Here is a 17,013-nt window from a genome sequence, read left to right on the forward strand (position 1 = left end):
TCTAAAGAGTGCAAACCATCAGCGACTGTGACTGTTCAGAGTGCAGCATTGGTGATGTGTGCATGTTTTCAGAACTATAGACACTTTTCAGACGACCTTAGTGGGAACCTGACATTGCTGATCCCGTCCAAGGAAGCTATGTTCAACCTGAGCTTGACTCCGAGCTCATTTTGGATGACCCGACACCACCTGCCACTCCTTGTTCGGTCAGTCCTGTATTTGAAAATGCCGTAATTGCTACTTTTCAAGTACTCTAACATTTATAAGGTTAATGCATTTATACGAGTTCCTTTCATTTGAATTTCTGTGGTCCAAATTCCAACAGGAGGTGATTTTTTTGTGCCATCCAGTTTCTGTTTAACAAACTGTGATCTTGGGATTCAATCTGAACATTTTCATATATTTGGTTCTGGTTTCAGCGCTCACTTACTTCAAGGGATCTATTCCCTAGAGGACCTCGACAGACTGGTTGGCACCAAGCTACCAACCATGAACACATTTTCCCCCACATCTTGGGAAATTAGCAAGTGCAAGGGGGTATGTATGTACATGTGCACATGCACGTACACTCAACAAGACTCAAATTTTTCTGGGATGAAACTGTGCATTGTTTTCCAGGGCCTCTGCATTGGGAATGCCCAAATAATCACTCCCAATCTGCCTGCACTCAATGGCTACGTCCACATCATCGACCGTGTAAGTATGCCTGCTTTATAGGTCCGTCAGAGGAAGAGAGGGATGAAAACCTGCCCCCTGCAATGGCTGATGCACTTGTTTATTGATAATTCGGATTTTCATTGATTTTGTGTGGTCAGGTTTTGACCCTCCCGCTCTCAAACCTTCCCCCCGAGCCGCCCACGTTGCTGACTTTTCTCGACTCTTCCTCCAACTTCACGCTCTTTAGACAGTATGTTCTGGTAAGATATGTTGGTTCTCTGGAGTTGCCAGTATTTGTGTTCGATATTTGTTGATTTATGTATTTATTTGTGTGTGTGTGTGTGTGTGTGTGTGTGTGTTTCTTCACAGATGTACAATCTGTCAAATGAACTGAATTTTTCTGATTACACCCTCCTGCTGCCCACTGATGATGCGGTCCAGAAGTACCTTAGCAGGACCAATTCCTCTGTCCTAGTAGGTCCAGATAAAAGGATGTAATGTCCTGACAATGATCAAAAGGAAAAAAGGGATAAAATCTATAACAGTCAGCTGTAAAATGAGTGTTCATGTAATAAATCCAGTCTAAATATCAGCATGATCAGACGGTATGATACTGCATTGGTCTTTGGTCCCACACGCCACAGGAGCAGCCATTAATCCACATTTATATATATATATATATATACCTAATATACTGGTAATATTTCTACACTATTTCCTGAATTGCAGACCATAATGTGCCATATATATTTAGCTTTCTGCTCTGTCATGAAAGAACAGTTTTCATGATGTTCCACTTCATTGACTCAGATGATTGGGTTCTGTCTGTCTGCAGGACTCCAGTGTGGTGAAATATCATGTGATTCCCAATGTTCACCTCTACCCTGACCACCTATGGGATGGCATGTTAAAGAGCACGATGCTAGGTGCTGACTACCAGGTCCAGTTCCACTTAAACAGTAAAAACCAGGTAAAATAAATCAGGAACTGAGAGGTTTAAATGTCTAAAAAGATTTCTTGACCTGATTCAAAGCAGTGAAATGACTTCCTTGTCTTCCAGACAAGTGTGAACGACGTGCCTTTTGCCAGTTTTATGGAGACCCAGTACGGCATCATCCTCGTTCTCCCCGACGTGCTGCAAGTTCAACGCAACCGATGCAGCAAACCTGTCACCGTGCAGCTCAAAGTAAGCATGAGGCGACAGACGTTTTAGGTAATAAGGTTCTAATTCATGTTGGTGCAGCAAAATGCATGAAGGGAGGAGTCCACTGATCACCCATCACTGCAGGGGGTCGTTTTTAGTCTTCTATGGTTCTTCTCTGGCTGTCACAATGATCTCACCAATGATTTAAAGATCATCCGGGTTCATTTAAAATAGAATATAAAAGGCCCTCTCAGTTCATGAAAGTTGACTTGACTAGTTCCCCTTTGAGTTGGTTTTGGTTTTCAGAGGAGCGAGACCATTCAGAACACCCTTAAGGCTGTTGTAGTGGGGGGGGCACATTAGGGGTGGATATGTTTGGTACTCGCAAGCTCAAAATCAAATGAGCGTGACACTGAAAAAGAGAAGGACATCAATTTGTTGAGTCTACAATTGAAAGGAGTAAGCCCAGAATAGCAAAAAAAGAAAAAAGAAAGAGGAAACGGCCCAAATAGTTGAGAATAAGAAGTCAAGACCTGGCAGCAACCAATCCTCCATGAATGGAGGTGTTGTGCTGGGGAAAGTCGTTAAGTTATCACGTTTCAGTGATTCAGTCATTGCTCGTTTTCCCAAAGTACTTCAGAAGAACTCACTGTTATTCCGAGTTGTTGGACTAACTCAGCCAAAGCTGCACGTCCTCCATATCCTCTGTAGTAACAAATGAACATGTGAATCAAATGATGAAAAATCAACATGAAAACAACACTGACAGTTGAATCATGTCCATTATTGTTATTTGAAGGCTGTTGTCCTTGTGTTTGTCTCTAGGGGAAGTGTACAGACTGTGATGGACGCCCTCTGTGCCTATTTGGTTACAAACCAGTAAGACATTTGCTTGCCTACCATCTTATAACATATTCCACAGCCAAGTGACCTTAAATATTCGACGGTGTATTCATCTGATTTCCTGCAGATCAAAGGACAGTTTCCAGCCAACATGTATCCCAACTGTAAATACCGAAAACGGGTTGGCTCAAAGCTGAAAACGGTGCCGGGATGCACCGTCAAATGCCTTCGAGTTCTGACGGTCTGTTGTCACTCACTAATCTTAGTGCTTTGACTATGTTGTGATCATTGGTTGACTCTGTTATTACAGTGACTCTCTTCATTTTGGATGATTGTGAGTAGTTAGAAAACATGCCAGTTCTTTCATAGCTGGAGTGCAGGTGGGCTGTACCTGCTTATTGTAAACCAGCCTGACCGCCAGCGCTTTTGAATGATTCCAAAATATCAAATCAGCTGTAAACATAGAACAGGCATTTTCCAAAGTCCGGCCCGGGGGCCAATCACGGCCCGCGGTAAGATTTCATACGGCCCGCAACTTCAGTCTTACAATGTATTATTTATGGCCCGCTGGCACTAACAGAATAAATAAATCACTAAAATGTAATTCCTCCTTTTTTGTAGATCTTGTAAAAGACAAGAGCAAAATTTACTTGTTTTAAACTTGAATGATAACAGACAACTTTGCATTACATTTATCAAACTCATAGAAATTTAAGGTATTCCATACAGTTCAGTGTTCAATGTTGTCTGACTCTCCAGATATGAATTAAAGGCAGAATTGTGTTTTTAGAGTTGTTCACGTCTGCCTGAGTGGCTTATATTTGGTTACACTGCCATTTGAAAAATAAGAGAATTGTGACAATGAAAATTGTTTTATAATAGTGTACATTTGCATGTAACTTTTCTGGTTAAAAAAACATCAGAAGGATCTACTGGCCCCCGGGCATCTTCACGTTATCAAATTTGACCCTCTCTCAAAAAGTTTGGACACCCCTGACATAGAACCACAATAACAAAACGAGCATGTGGTCTGTTCTGTAGGATTATTCCTGTTGCCCTGGGTACTATGGCCATGAGTGCTTTAAATGCCCCGGAGATGTTGGCAACTGGTGCTCCAATCATGGGGAGTGTCAGGATGGAAGTCTTGGGAGTGGGGAGTGCCGTTGCTATGAAGGGTTCCACGGCACCGCGTGTGAGGACTGCGAACCAGGACGATATGGCGTCAATTGCTCCTCAAGTAAGGAACATTCTGGAGACACAAACATGTCTCAAGCTGGTAAAACAAATTAAAACTATAGCTGGTTTGTATCCAGTAGGAACCCAGACTACTTCCTAACCCTAACATTGTTGGTAGGTATTGAAAGGAGTTAATAACAGAAATACATTTCAACTGTTATGTTATGTACATCAAGAAATCCAGTCTGAGGAGTGTCAAGTCTAACATTGTGTTCATATTGATTATGCTATGCACTGTAGCATCTCCAATAAACAAGCTAGCATGTGTCTAGCAATTAAAGAGAAGCATGTAGCTCTTTGAACAGATTTACATGTCTTATTACATGTCTTATTACCTGTGAGAACCTCTAACAGTTCCACAGACTCACCTCCTACTTTGTCAAAGAGCAGCAGGACGGATGATGAGAGACGTTTGTTAACCCAGATGTGTGTTGCAGAATGTACATGTGACCATGGGAAGTGTGCAGACGGCCTGGAAGGAACAGGCAGATGTGTGTGTTATAAAGGCTGGAAAGGAGCTTCCTGCTCTGTGGGTAAGACGCTTGATCCAAAATATGGACTGAGAGTGAAAAATAATCATACCGCAATCCAAATTTCCTCGACGCAGCTATAAAATGTGTATCTGTCTGTACCTCAGAGATTGTGGACGATGCCTGTGGAGGTATCTGTGATGAGCACGCCAAGTAAGTTCCTGAAGAGCCATTTGGATTCCTAAAAGCACTGTTTTGTTCGACTAACTTCTATAATGATTGATCAACGCGTGGAATTATGACCTTTCTTGATGGAGTCCAGCAGCTTTTTGTTTCAATATCCAAGCCTTGGGACCAACTCATGTTAAGGTCCAGACCTCATTCTTGGGTTGGAAATCCACTGGACAGGTTTTTGCACTACCTGGTCCATATTTTGATCTAAAACCTACCTAGGGTATTTTGAAATATATCCTGAGAAGACCCTTCAGGTGATTTATTTTTTTTAGTTTATTAAATGAGTCTTTTTTTGTTTTGTGGTTTGACCTTTGCTGCAGCTGCGCCAACGGACCCCGAAGATTAACCGTGTCCTGTGCATGTGTTGCCGGTTATCAAGGCAATGGCACTCACTGTGAAGGTCAGACTGACACAACACGCATTTGTGGCTACACAACAACATTGATTAAAATGACTCCATGATATGTTCTTTGTCTCAGAGGTGGACATGTGTAGCCAGGCTAATGGTGGGTGTTCAGAGTTTGCCACCTGTACCAAACTGTCAGCAGGGGAGAGAAGCTGCACCTGTAAAGAGGACTACACCGGCGACGGGACCGTGTGCTTGGGTAGGTCATCTGACCTCGATGTTCTATAGATACTTCATCAGTCTAATACAAATGATGTGACACCAATTTGCATATGGCAGCATTCCAACACTTTGGGCCTCATCCACTAAGATCCCAACGACGAGCAAACCAAAAAACTTGCCCGTGCTATTGGATCTTCTATGATCTACTTTAACAGGTGCAAAGGTCATTCAGGCTGCCAAGTTTAAATGAGAATTTTGCCTGCACCACTAGCTGTAACCACGGAGACGCACCAAAACCTATTCTGGGAGGCACTAACGGCCAATTTGGAACGATCCAAATTAAATGTTTTCTAAATCAGCCCTTTGGAGATCCAGCAGCTGAAACGCCATTGGATAGACAACATGTCTCAACCATTTTTATTTCTGACAGTCCAGATGTGCTGAGATTCTCTCGCCATCCTCTGTCATTGCACTTACGCCTCCTTCTCGCCACAACGACCGCATCCGTCTGCACCTGCCTTTCCTGCGTGCTAAATATTGACGAAAAAACACTGACCACAGTCAGTTCGAGGTTTTAAAACTCCCATTGGTGCTGAATTACCACATCTGCATGTCCTCCCAGTATTTTGTGCGTTCGCCTACGCTACATACTGTATATTCTGCATGGGCAAATGTGCTAATTGAACCGCGTGCCCCTATTTCACAGATAACATCCTTGCTTTGAGCGCTAGCAAATGTTTTTATACTCGCAACCCTCATGTAGATCAGGCACATTAAGGGTCTTGTTAATTGCTGCATTGAAGAAGTGGTCCTTAATGTCTCATAAGCATTATTTTTTTCTTTATTGTTTGTTTGTGTGGGTTTCCAGAAATAGATGGTTGCCTTGTCAACAATGGCGGCTGTCACAAGTCAGCAGAGTGCATCAGAACGGGCGCCAACACTGTAAGTAGGCCACGTTTTCACTGAACGTATAGGTGTGCCGGTGGTACGGCTCTCAACAGGCTCAACAGAATCGCTCTTGTTCAGAGGACAAGAGCGATTCCCCCAACCACGGGCATTGGAGAGGCACGCAGCTTATGTCTCCTAACCTGTCTCCGCCCACAATTGCTCAATTCCCACCCACCTCCTGTGACCTTGTCAAGGCGGTTCTACTAAGGATTACTGGTACCGTGGCATCTATGTTAGCAGTGGGAAGACTAAAGAGACCCTCCTGCTCTTGCCCAGCAGTGTGTGGTTCTTTCACTTCTGTCAGAGGTGGTGCCCCCCTCCCCGGTCAGCCATCAGGGTCCACCTGTTCTCACGGCGGGGCGGCTCCTTCACCGCAACCTGTCCTGCATGACATCCTCAGCTGGGTGGCAATGAGACTGGGCCTCGATTGGCTGGCACCCCAGACTGGTCCGGGTTCCGAGGGAGATCTGAAAGATCTGAGGGTCCTCACCTCTCCTACCTGTGGTCCCAGCTTCCCTCAGAGAGCCTAAGCTCTTCTTGAACAATCCCTGTGTCAAAGGGGGCGTATCAAGAGTTTTTCAGGGCTGGATGTTCTTAAAGTGGAGGAACTACCAACGTTGGAGCCTTCAATTGCTTCCCATAGGTGAAACTGTTCATTATCGTGGTGGAATTTGACCCGTCCAAGCGCCTGTTTGGTCCCACCATCGGTGCCGTGAAACAGGCGAGTGATTCCAGGAGGAAGGAAGGAGAGGAGTGATGGAGGGGGAGACAGGCACACTTGTTGAGTCTATTTTACCTAAAAAGCTGCAACATAACCAAATGTGAAGGTGTCAAAGGACCGGTACCAAATCTAACTGTCTCTGAAAAGTGGAGAAATTTAAAGGTATAAATTTAAGTGTGTTGTGAGTGTTTTCCAACAATGAGACACCAGACAAAAAGAGCTCAAAGGCAGTGTTGATGTGGGTGAGTCCTTGATTTAGACAGAGGTGTTTTTTGGTGTCCTGACTAGATTTTACATCAGACAACTAAGCAAAACATAGAAGGAAAATGATTCGGTTGTTGAGATTTACATGTGAGAACAAAGAACTTCTTTGCCTGGTTTGGTCACTGACATGTCCTCTCTTTGCTCTCTTGTCATCTCCAGACAGCCTGCCAATGCCGCTTTGGCTTTGCAGGAAGTGGGAAGTTTTGTTATGCGATCAACATCTGCCTACAGGTGCGTACTGTTCAGGTTCAACTGTGGTGAGGAATGTTGAGCGTCCTTCATGAGAATAACAAGTGTTACGCCTGAGACGCAGACAGGACAAAGAACACGTTAAAGAAAAACAACTGAAGAAACAAATGCTACCAGAAAGGAGAATAATAACAATATGAATTGATAGTAAGACCATGAACATGTGAGACACAACAATCTGGGCGGAGTATTTATGGTGTTAATAGTGCCGCATCGATTCACCGTCTGTTATTAATCACGTCTCCAAGTGTTTGATCGAACCTCCAGCAACTCCTCAACAAGAGTAAACCACACTCATAGAAAGAGAGAGGAGCAGAAACCTGCAGAAGAAAAGGTGTTAGCGACACAAGACACTGTCCCTTTAGTCCCAGTCACATCAAAGGCACCAGTGAGGTCCAGCAGAACCAGTAAAGAATCCCCTTCCTTCATAACTTCTGCATTAGGTTGGAATTTGTGAGACCCTTTATTGAGGAAAGTATCTCTATTAAACAATACAGATAAAAGAACTTGACAAAATCTCCTTATTTATCATATATCAGTGCAATCAATCAATTAAAATGGAATTAACTCCACAGACCAGTGAACCATTTTAATACATTTTTAAAAAATTGCTTGCTTATTGCCTTAATATGATTTTTAAAGAGGCAACAAGGCAAAACTGATGCAAGTAACTGAGGTAAATGACGTTACGTTGTCATTATCAATACGCTAATGAAGGGTAGATTCCAAATCCCTCAGTTGAAAGGGAATAAAAACTGTAAGAATTTATTTTAAAATTCAGAATGGGGAGCAGGAGGCTGGCTGAGAATGATAAAAAAAAAACCCAAAACGTGTTCTTGATTCTTTTGAAAGAGTTCTACAGCAGCTAATGTTAAATTTAGGAGGTTAACTAGAGTAATTGTGGCTTGTACAGGACAACGGCGGCTGCAGTGAACACGCTCGATGTAGGCAAATCCAGCCCGGACAAAGGGAATGTACCTGCTTCAGTGGTTACGTGGGCGACGGGTTCACCTGTGTTGGAAGCACCTATTCTGTGAGCCACGATTCCTTTGACGTCCAATTTAATGTCCGATCGCACCTGTTTTCCCCGTCACAGTGTTATCTGTCTTTCAGGAGGTGTCACGACAGTCGGAGAATTCCTTTTTCCATCGGATGTTAATAGTGAGTTATATATTATCACTTTAAATATATAGTATTATTAAAATGTATGTTAAATATACACATGACCACATCTTAAATAGAGTCATTCATAATCATTCCATTCTAAATGCATACACATGAAAACATATAAGCACATCCAAGTCCAGGACAAACCTACACAGACGGGAGTTTTAGTACATCGACAGTATATTTTTAATATAGTTCTGCTTGTTTTTTCCTCAGAAATCCAACTCTCGTAGCCTTTACGGTGATGGACCCTTCACCATCTTCGTCCCATTAGAGAAATTCAACAACGCTTCCTCTGTGAGTGCATCATATCTCTATCAATTCCATAAAAAGTCCACGCTATTATTATTATTATTCAATTTTTTTGTCGACATATTTTTCTTGATTTACAGAAGTGACTGTAGGAACGTCTTTATAGGCCAATGTGATGCCGGATGTACAGTAACTGTGAGTTTGTGTGTCTTTAGTATGAGGAATGGAAACGTTCTGGTCGTCTTGATGTGCTGGTCCGTTACCACATCGTTAGCTGTGAGTTGCTAAGGTTGAGGGACCTCAAATCCACCAAAGTGGCGGTCTCGACGTCAGGACATACGTTACACTTCAGCCAGCAGCAGGTAGGGTCGACTTCCTGCAGTAAATACAGAGACTTTTAAAATCTGCCTGCTTTGTGGACATTAAAAAAATAACTAACCTAAACGCGCTTGTTTGACTTCGCAGCAGAATCTGGAAGACGCCTGATTTATTCTGGTGTTTCACTTTCTTAACATAGCGTAGGTTTTCGTTTTTGCTGCATCAATAATAACAACTAGCTTCATAGCTGCAGCTCTCTAAAGATGAATTTAATGCTCATAAAGCCGCCGTCTGTAGTGGGGGGGGTCTTAAAGTGGGGGGTCTTTACGCGGCCGTTGTCTTTGCAGGGTTCTGTCTGGATCAACAACAGATCCAGGATTGTGCAGAGCGATTACGTAACATTTAATGGAGTCATTCACCACATCAGCGCACTATTGACACCCTACACTTTGGAAGATAAACCTGTCGTCCGGCCTGACAAGGTATGTACGTTGGGGGTTCGACCCGTGCCAATCAACGACTGCCGATGAGTTGAACTTGACTAACACACATGGGGGCTGTCGCCCAATCTGTGTTTAGATGGACTTAACCTCAGCGGCTGCCTTTTACGGCTACACCCGCTTCTACAGATTAATGGAGGTAAGAGAAAGACAAGATCAACACCTCACGCTCAATTCAATTGTGACTAAACTACGATATTTAATAAACGTGTAACTGTTGTCTTTGTTTAGGAGGCGGGGTTACTCCCTGTCTTCTCGATGGTCATCCACCAGCCTTTCACCATGTTGTGGCCCACAGACGCGGCTCTGAGCTCTCTGCCAGCTGAAAGGCAGCGCTGGCTGTCCAGCCCTGATCACCGGGACGAACTGGTCGCCATCGTGAAAGCCCATGTCATACGCAATGCCAAGGTGTGTTTGTGTGTCTGTGTGCTCTGGTACATGAAGGGGCACCAAAACACACATTTCAATAGGAAATGGAGGACATGTTTGTAACATATAATGATATATGAATGATAGTCAAGTCCTGATCGGGTAAACATCATGTTAATGTAACTAACTTCCTTTGACAAAATATTAAGAGCTTTATAAACTCATTAGGGCATCATAATGTACGTAATGTTCAGACTGCGTGTGTGCTCGTATACGCATATGCTAAGGTTGTCATATGAGAAAGTGGATGATTTTTTCTCTGGTTTTGTGCAGATGTTGGGTCTCAGTCAGCCAGGAAATGCCTCAAAGTTCCGCTCCATGCATGGATCCCAAATCAAGTTCAGCTGTGATAAGACCCTGGTGGTGAGTAAACAGATCTGCACAGTGTCCTTTCTACCCAAGGGTTGTTCAAACTACAAGTTCGACTGTGGTCGAGCCTTGTGGTAACGAATGCATAGACAAGCTACCGTATTTTCTGGACTATATGTCGCTCCGGAGTTTAAGTCGCACTAGCCAAAAAATGCATAATAAAGAAGAAAAATAGATATATATAAGTCGCACTGGACTATAAGTCGCATTTTGGGGGAAAATTTATTTGATAAAATCCGAGACCAAGAACATACATTTCATCTTGAAAGGCAATTAGCATGGATTAGCAATAGGGTTACGGTATGCTAACATAACAAATTCAGCTACATGACCCACAACGAACTGAGTACGTGTCTGCTTTGTTAACGTAACATATTAACAGTTATTCAGATAACTATAGCATAAAGAACATCCGAGCAAGTTTACTAAACAATTAAGTCTAACTACATAGACGAAGCGCCGCTTCTTCTTCTGCGTTGCTAAAGGAACTCGTTCCTCAGTACACGCGCCTAGAGCGCCCTCTAGTGGTTGTCAGTGTGAAAACAACGAACATGTGAAATTCTGTAATAACGTATTTATTTAAGTCGCTCCGGAGTACAAGTCGCACCCCCTGACAAACAATGAAAAAAATGTGATTTATAGTCCGGAAAATACGGTAATCTCATAATCAAATCTCATGATCTTTAACAAGATCCAGGTTCCTTGGACATCATCCAGATCAAAAATGACACCCATGAACTGGAGACAAAAGTCATTCCAACCATCAGTTGTGTGTGAAAGGAAGGAGAATGTGCATTTGATATGGGCCCAACAGTCTGAGTTCTGCTCTAACTTTTAGTACCACAATTGAGCCTGAGCACATTACAACCAGATGTACTTTAACACAAAAGGCAACTAATGGCCTTTAAGTGAGTGGTTACAGGTGATTTGCAACATTCAGCTAATTACTAGCAAAGCGGTGACACATTTTATATAAATATATTTATTAGATCTATAACATTCTCCTATTAAAAAGAAACAAAATAGATTTAATTTGGCTTTAATGACATTTAAACATGACACCAAAACAACCGTTGGTGGGTATCAAATGCAGACTTGAGAAGCTTTTTCATCAGCTGTTGGAGTCACAGGATGGAAACACACTTATTCAGGAAGGTCTTCTTCCTCGTGGCTCATGGGATACACCAGTATCAGCCAACCAGTTAACATTATGTCCTCAGACTGGTGCTCTGGAAGCAGGTAAAAGGATTTGAGCAAGTTTAACTTGGGCCAAATTATGATGGCTACGTCTGAGCATCTTCAGCCCTGCGGCTCCTGTGGGGGGTTCCCAGACTTCAGTGGCCAGTGTTGGTCAGGAATGGTACCTCTGGGAGGAACTACTGGAACATTACTGGTTTGCCCTGATGTTCCAGCTGGACCAGAATGCTGCTGTATTTGTTTGATATGTCTCATGCACTTTTATCTTCATGGTCTAGTGGTCCATTTTTCAAAAACAACTCAACAACTCAGCCATATGTTTAAGTTTTTCAATGATCCTGATCCCTCAAAGAGCCCACAGTACCCCACAGTAGGGTACTGTGGGGTACCCCATCACTTAGTTCAACTTTTCCCTTTGGATCAAGGCTTCACGCATCCATTAACAGGTTTTCATTCCAGGGGATCCCAGGTGAAAGCTGCCGATTACCTGGTAGGAGAGAAAACCAGGCTGGAGTCCAGCAGGAGGAGGACCGGGTTCCCTCCCTCTGGTCTTCATCATATGATCTTACTTGTGTTTAGATATTTATTGTAATAAATCCTAGTAAATAAATATTGAAAGCGATCATTAGGGGCAAAATATGTGCAAATATTTCTCAACTGCACTAAGCAAGGATAAAGCAACTCCCTGCCGCAATATCTGTGTGGTTACTGGAACCTTTGAAAAGGTGGTAGTGTTTTTATATAGTTTATATTTATTTAAACATATATGTTTAACCATTTGTATGTTTTTCCTGACTTCAACAGAAGCTACAGAATAAAAGTCCGGTTGAATCAGACCGTGTAAACCTGGGATATTGACGGAGAGAATGACTTCCCAGCCGTGACAACTCCTCCCATGTGATGGCTCAAACGTGCTTATTTTGTTTGTGGGGTCTTGTGTGTTTCCAGGGGGCTGTATTGATCAACGATGCAGCCAGGATTGTGGATCGATACATGACTTTCCAAGAGGGCCTTGCCTATGGTATAGACCAGTTACTGGAGCCACCAGGCCTGGGAGCCCATTGTGACATGTTGGAGAACAGGACCACTTATGTGAGTAAACTTGTACAAAACTTGACCGGATCAGAAGTTCAGGGGTCTTGTTGTACGACTTTTGTGCCTTGGAACAGATTTATTACTGCGTTTATTCATTTATTTTGCTGCACCAGTATGTTATTGTGATCTTAAAATGGTTTTGTACTTTGCTCATAATGTCTCAGGGGCACTGTGGGCGATGCCATAGACGTTCTTCATGCCCCTTCAAACACGTTGATACGGTACTACCTGGCCATGTGCCAGAAATATAAATATCTTTTACAATATATAAGTTGCAATTGTGTGACGACTGTGTATGATGAAAGGTTAATACCAGTTCTACATTCTTGCAGGGAAGGTGGGAAGATTGTTTAGATATTCGTCCGAGGCGTAGGGGCTTCTCAAACCCCTTTCTGAGTTATCACTATAGTCCCATGGTGCAGAAAGGCTGTAGGAGGGTGTGTTACTTTCCCTCCTGGATTCAAAAGTGCTGCGGTAACCACTATGGTCGAGACTGTCAAGGTAAGGAAGGAGAGTGAGGTCTTGCTGGGAGCAACACTAAACACATGAGCATACCGTGGGCTACTACAGTGGAATACTGTGTTAGTCAGAACCTCTTCCTTTGGTGGTTAGTTTAAGGAGAAGCTAACGTTACTGGTTGTAGATCAGCTTGTTACATTACAAGTCTATTCTCACTGATTCACATGCTGGTGGCTCAGCCAGTAATCACATTTGTATTGTGAAGACAGCTTCCGGTGTTAATTTGGGCTTCAGGTTTTAGCTCAAGAGCATTTTAAATGTGGTAAACGGAGGCCTGGGCCCAAACCTTTGTGTCACCTGCACACCCATGTGAGCTTTCAGTGAAAAATCTTCATAAACATTTTGCTTTCACATTTTTAATGACTGTTTTTCTGTATCTTTCAGTTTGTCCAGGTGGGATAGAGTCTCCCTGTAACAACCATGGTAACTGTAGTGATGGAATTTTGGGTTCTGGAAAATGCACTTGCAACAAAGGCTTCAAAGGAAGTGCCTGCGATCAGTGTTCTGCTGGTTATTATGGCACCAACTGCACAGGTAGCAAAAAATAACCACGGGGTTACTCTTTAACCAATAACCCCCCCTCCAAAAAAAAGCTTTTTGTTTGATCTTCATTCATTAAGTCCATAACTGAGGGATACTGAACATCCTGGTGTAATGATCAGGAAGGGGAATTGGACCACATTTAGCAGTTCCACCCAGAAAAAACCCCAGAAATTAGTAGATTTTGGGGTGATGGTTAGGGGGGCTTCGGGTGTCAAAGTCACTGTGATCGTTCCATTACTAATATTTACAGTTGGGTTTTTTAAAGTTGCACGTTAAAGATAATACTAACATGCCTGCTCAGCACAGCCGACACGTGTCACGTGTGATGGAATAAATATGTGGACACAATCATTTAAGAATATAGCTTAATGTTGTGCTTTTCTAACTTGCATAAAGATGTTATTTTAAGCCCCTGAGGTGCAATTTTGGATTATTAGAACACCTATAATATTTAAAAGACTCAGAAAACAAACTGCTTTGTTCAGATCTGGTTTTTCTCTGCTATTTCTCTTTCTCAGCCTGTGATAACTGTGGAAAATGGGGAAACTGTGATGATGGAATTCAGGGTTCCGGAAAGTGTGTTTGCAGACAGGGTTGGACGGGGGAAAACTGCCAACTTGAAATCCGTGAGTAAAACTTCTGCATGCACAAACACAAGGTTGTAGCTAGCTAAAACAACCTAGCGCTGCCAGAGGATTGTATTTGTATTGTACACAAACTTGAGTATAACTGTCCTATCTCAAAATAGCGAACATGAACATGGATTATAGAAAACAGACTAACCACAAATGTCTTAAAGCTGTCAGATTGTCTTGAAACAAGGCTTTTTCAGGTACAGGAAACACAACTTGCTGCCTGTATTATTAAGATTTCAGAAAAAAGGTGTTTATTTTACTTGTTATATCGCAGTAGATGCTTAATTTTGCACTTATCACTACATGAGAAAAACACCGTATGTCTATGTTACCGTATGTTATGTTGGGTTATTTTTCTGTCCTCCCACTAAAGACTCCCTTACCTTTAGGACTATACAATTTACCTACGTGATAAGTAGGATAATTTTAACAGCTACAATAAAATAAATATCAATATATACAATATCAATATTTTAAAACTCACACTTAAAGAAACAAAAATACGGCCAGTGGTAGCTCAGCCAGTAGAGCGCTGGGCCGAGAAGAGGAGGGTTCTTGGTTCCAAAAGTTGGAAGGTGTGCTGGTAGCAGGAGAGGTGCCAGGAAACCTTCAGAGCACTGTTAAAGTACCCTTGAGCAAGGTACCAAACCCCCTGCAATGAGCTGGCAGGGTGTGCCCTTAGGCAGCTCTGTGGGCTGGATGGACTCTAGCACCCTCCCCACGATCCCTCCAAGGAAACACTAGTCAAGAGGAATGAATCAATGGTTTGTCAGAAACTGTTGATTAATAGCTGCACCATCCAAAACCATTTGCCCTCAACACGTTGTTTTTTTACGACATTGCTGCTCCCACTAGGACTGAATAAATAAGCTAAAAGGCGGGCGAGGCCTAGAGAATAGGTGAACCTTTAGATGTGCAGTGGTCCTCTTTTGGAACTCACAACCAATTCATGGCAATCAGTCATTCGCTGAGGCTTTGTTTCATTATTTTGACCACTTTACCCCTTTCAAGGTCAAGGAGGGTGGGTGCAGGGGCCTAGGGTATTCCCTGGATGAGTCGCCAGCTCATCGCAGGGCCCAGTTTGAGCATCTGGAGGCTCAGTATCTTGCTCGAGGGTACCTCGGCAGTGCTCTGAAGGTATTGTGGCACCTCCCCATTCTACCAGAACACCTTCCATGATTTGTCTGGACCAAGGCTTGAACTGAGAACACCGCCTCTCAACTTGTTCCCCAACAGACTACAAGAGAGCTACCTGGCATTTTATTCTGTTTAATTCATTATGTTCTTGTCCATCAATCTGTCTCTCCAGAATCCCTTCCAGAGGAGTGTCAACAATGCCACGCTCTGGCTGAATGTGTGCCAGGTGTTGGGTGTCAGTGTAAAGCTAGGTTTCAAGGCAATGGTTCCTTCTGCATTCCAGAGCCACGTGAGTGCACCACAGTCCAGTTCAATTTGTCAGGCAGAGTTACTGAATCCAGGTCCACGTGTTTTCATCGGTTATTCAGGAGCTAAATTGGCATTAATTATAAGAGACTACATCCAGGGTAATTTAACGAAGCCCCCAATCCCCACACCCACCTTTGTTGGCAGTGAAATCTAAGAGAATATTTCTGTGAGGGTTCTCAGTCATCCAGATAATTCTGGTAGTGGAATCATGGCAACTGGACTGTTTGAGTTCCATGAAGAGGTATCACCTCTCCTCCAAGAGGCTTCATCAGTTCTAACTGACTATGGGGGGGGGGGTTCCAGGTTCTTCTACTCTTCAAGAGCCATCAACACATTTGGAGCTTCAGTCCTCTAGAGCATTAAAGAGGTGAGAGGTGACGTCTCAGAGCCCCACCTCTGTTTAATGATGTTCTTTCCAGTTTGACATAGACAGCTTCTTTCCCTCCTCTCTGGAACCGTCTATCTTCCCTGGCCAAAACCTGTTCACGGAACTCAAACAGTCCAGTTGCCATGATTCAACTACCAGAACTAAGAGAATATAATAAGAAGATAAACTTCTTATAAAAAGATAAAAAGTAACAGGTCATTAGAACAATTGATAAAAATCAAAATTACAAAAGATGTGGTTTTGCAATTGGAGATTAAAACTGGTTCCAGGTGTGTTTTGATGAGGGTTTTGGAGGTGGGGCAGTCATGGATGCTTCTGGGCAACGCTTTCCAAGAGTTTGGGGAGAGCGATAGAAAGGTTTTAGTTCTGCCAGGTCCTCTGCCTGGTGTGGTGGGGTGGAGTGGTGGGGGGCACCAGAGGAATGGACGTTGCGGGAAGGAGATTATGAAGGCGGTGCGATATACCTATGAGGTAAGAGGGGGCCTGGTTGTGCTGTGTGGCTGAACATGTGTGGTAGAAATGGAGATGGGCATATTTTCGAGAGGGAGGCTGAAGATGTGGATATTTTTGGTGAGGGATTTGGGGTCAAGGATGGAGTCAAGGTGAAAGAAGTTTGATTGCAATCTCCTGATTTTGTTACCTGCAGGCAAGTTGTGGTGATAATGGATTCAGGGATTTGGTAGAGATGTAGAGTTGGATGTCGTCAGCATAGTGGAGGATGCGGCGATAGTGATGACAGATGGTGTGGCCAAGTGGGAAAATGTAAAGGACAAAGACATGAGGGCCAAGCACTGAACCCAGGGGAATATCTTTAGACAGGA

At 43.1% G+C, this 17,013-nt stretch overlaps 1 protein-coding gene across 1 annotated transcript in view; it reads left to right on the forward strand.

Moving 5' to 3' along the window:
• The window catches only part of stab1 (stabilin 1), a 39,664-nt gene that overhangs the window by 16,752 nt on the left and 5,899 nt on the right, over positions 1–17,013 (forward strand). The window contains exons 29-58 of the mRNA XM_029826739.1: positions 73–206; positions 420–537; positions 619–696; positions 816–917; positions 1,027–1,131; positions 1,493–1,627; positions 1,718–1,843; positions 2,627–2,680; positions 2,772–2,885; positions 3,686–3,881; positions 4,318–4,413; positions 4,518–4,563; positions 4,905–4,984; positions 5,064–5,189; positions 6,021–6,094; positions 7,245–7,316; positions 8,248–8,367; positions 8,448–8,495; positions 8,718–8,798; positions 8,969–9,115; positions 9,419–9,553; positions 9,651–9,710; positions 9,803–9,979; positions 10,274–10,363; positions 12,515–12,658; positions 12,826–12,882; positions 12,994–13,162; positions 13,565–13,714; positions 14,242–14,349; positions 15,668–15,784. Of these exons, the coding sequence (XP_029682599.1) occupies positions 73–206; positions 420–537; positions 619–696; positions 816–917; positions 1,027–1,131; positions 1,493–1,627; positions 1,718–1,843; positions 2,627–2,680; positions 2,772–2,885; positions 3,686–3,881; positions 4,318–4,413; positions 4,518–4,563; positions 4,905–4,984; positions 5,064–5,189; positions 6,021–6,094; positions 7,245–7,316; positions 8,248–8,367; positions 8,448–8,495; positions 8,718–8,798; positions 8,969–9,115; positions 9,419–9,553; positions 9,651–9,710; positions 9,803–9,979; positions 10,274–10,363; positions 12,515–12,658; positions 12,826–12,882; positions 12,994–13,162; positions 13,565–13,714; positions 14,242–14,349; positions 15,668–15,784 (3,259 nt within the window). The remainder of the gene's footprint in view (positions 1–72; positions 207–419; positions 538–618; positions 697–815; positions 918–1,026; positions 1,132–1,492; positions 1,628–1,717; positions 1,844–2,626; positions 2,681–2,771; positions 2,886–3,685; positions 3,882–4,317; positions 4,414–4,517; positions 4,564–4,904; positions 4,985–5,063; positions 5,190–6,020; positions 6,095–7,244; positions 7,317–8,247; positions 8,368–8,447; positions 8,496–8,717; positions 8,799–8,968; positions 9,116–9,418; positions 9,554–9,650; positions 9,711–9,802; positions 9,980–10,273; positions 10,364–12,514; positions 12,659–12,825; positions 12,883–12,993; positions 13,163–13,564; positions 13,715–14,241; positions 14,350–15,667; positions 15,785–17,013) is intronic.

This window comes from Takifugu rubripes, chromosome 19 (genome assembly GCF_901000725.2).
Source record: "Takifugu rubripes chromosome 19, fTakRub1.2, whole genome shotgun sequence".
Lineage (NCBI taxonomy): Eukaryota > Metazoa > Chordata > Actinopteri > Tetraodontiformes > Tetraodontidae > Takifugu > Takifugu rubripes.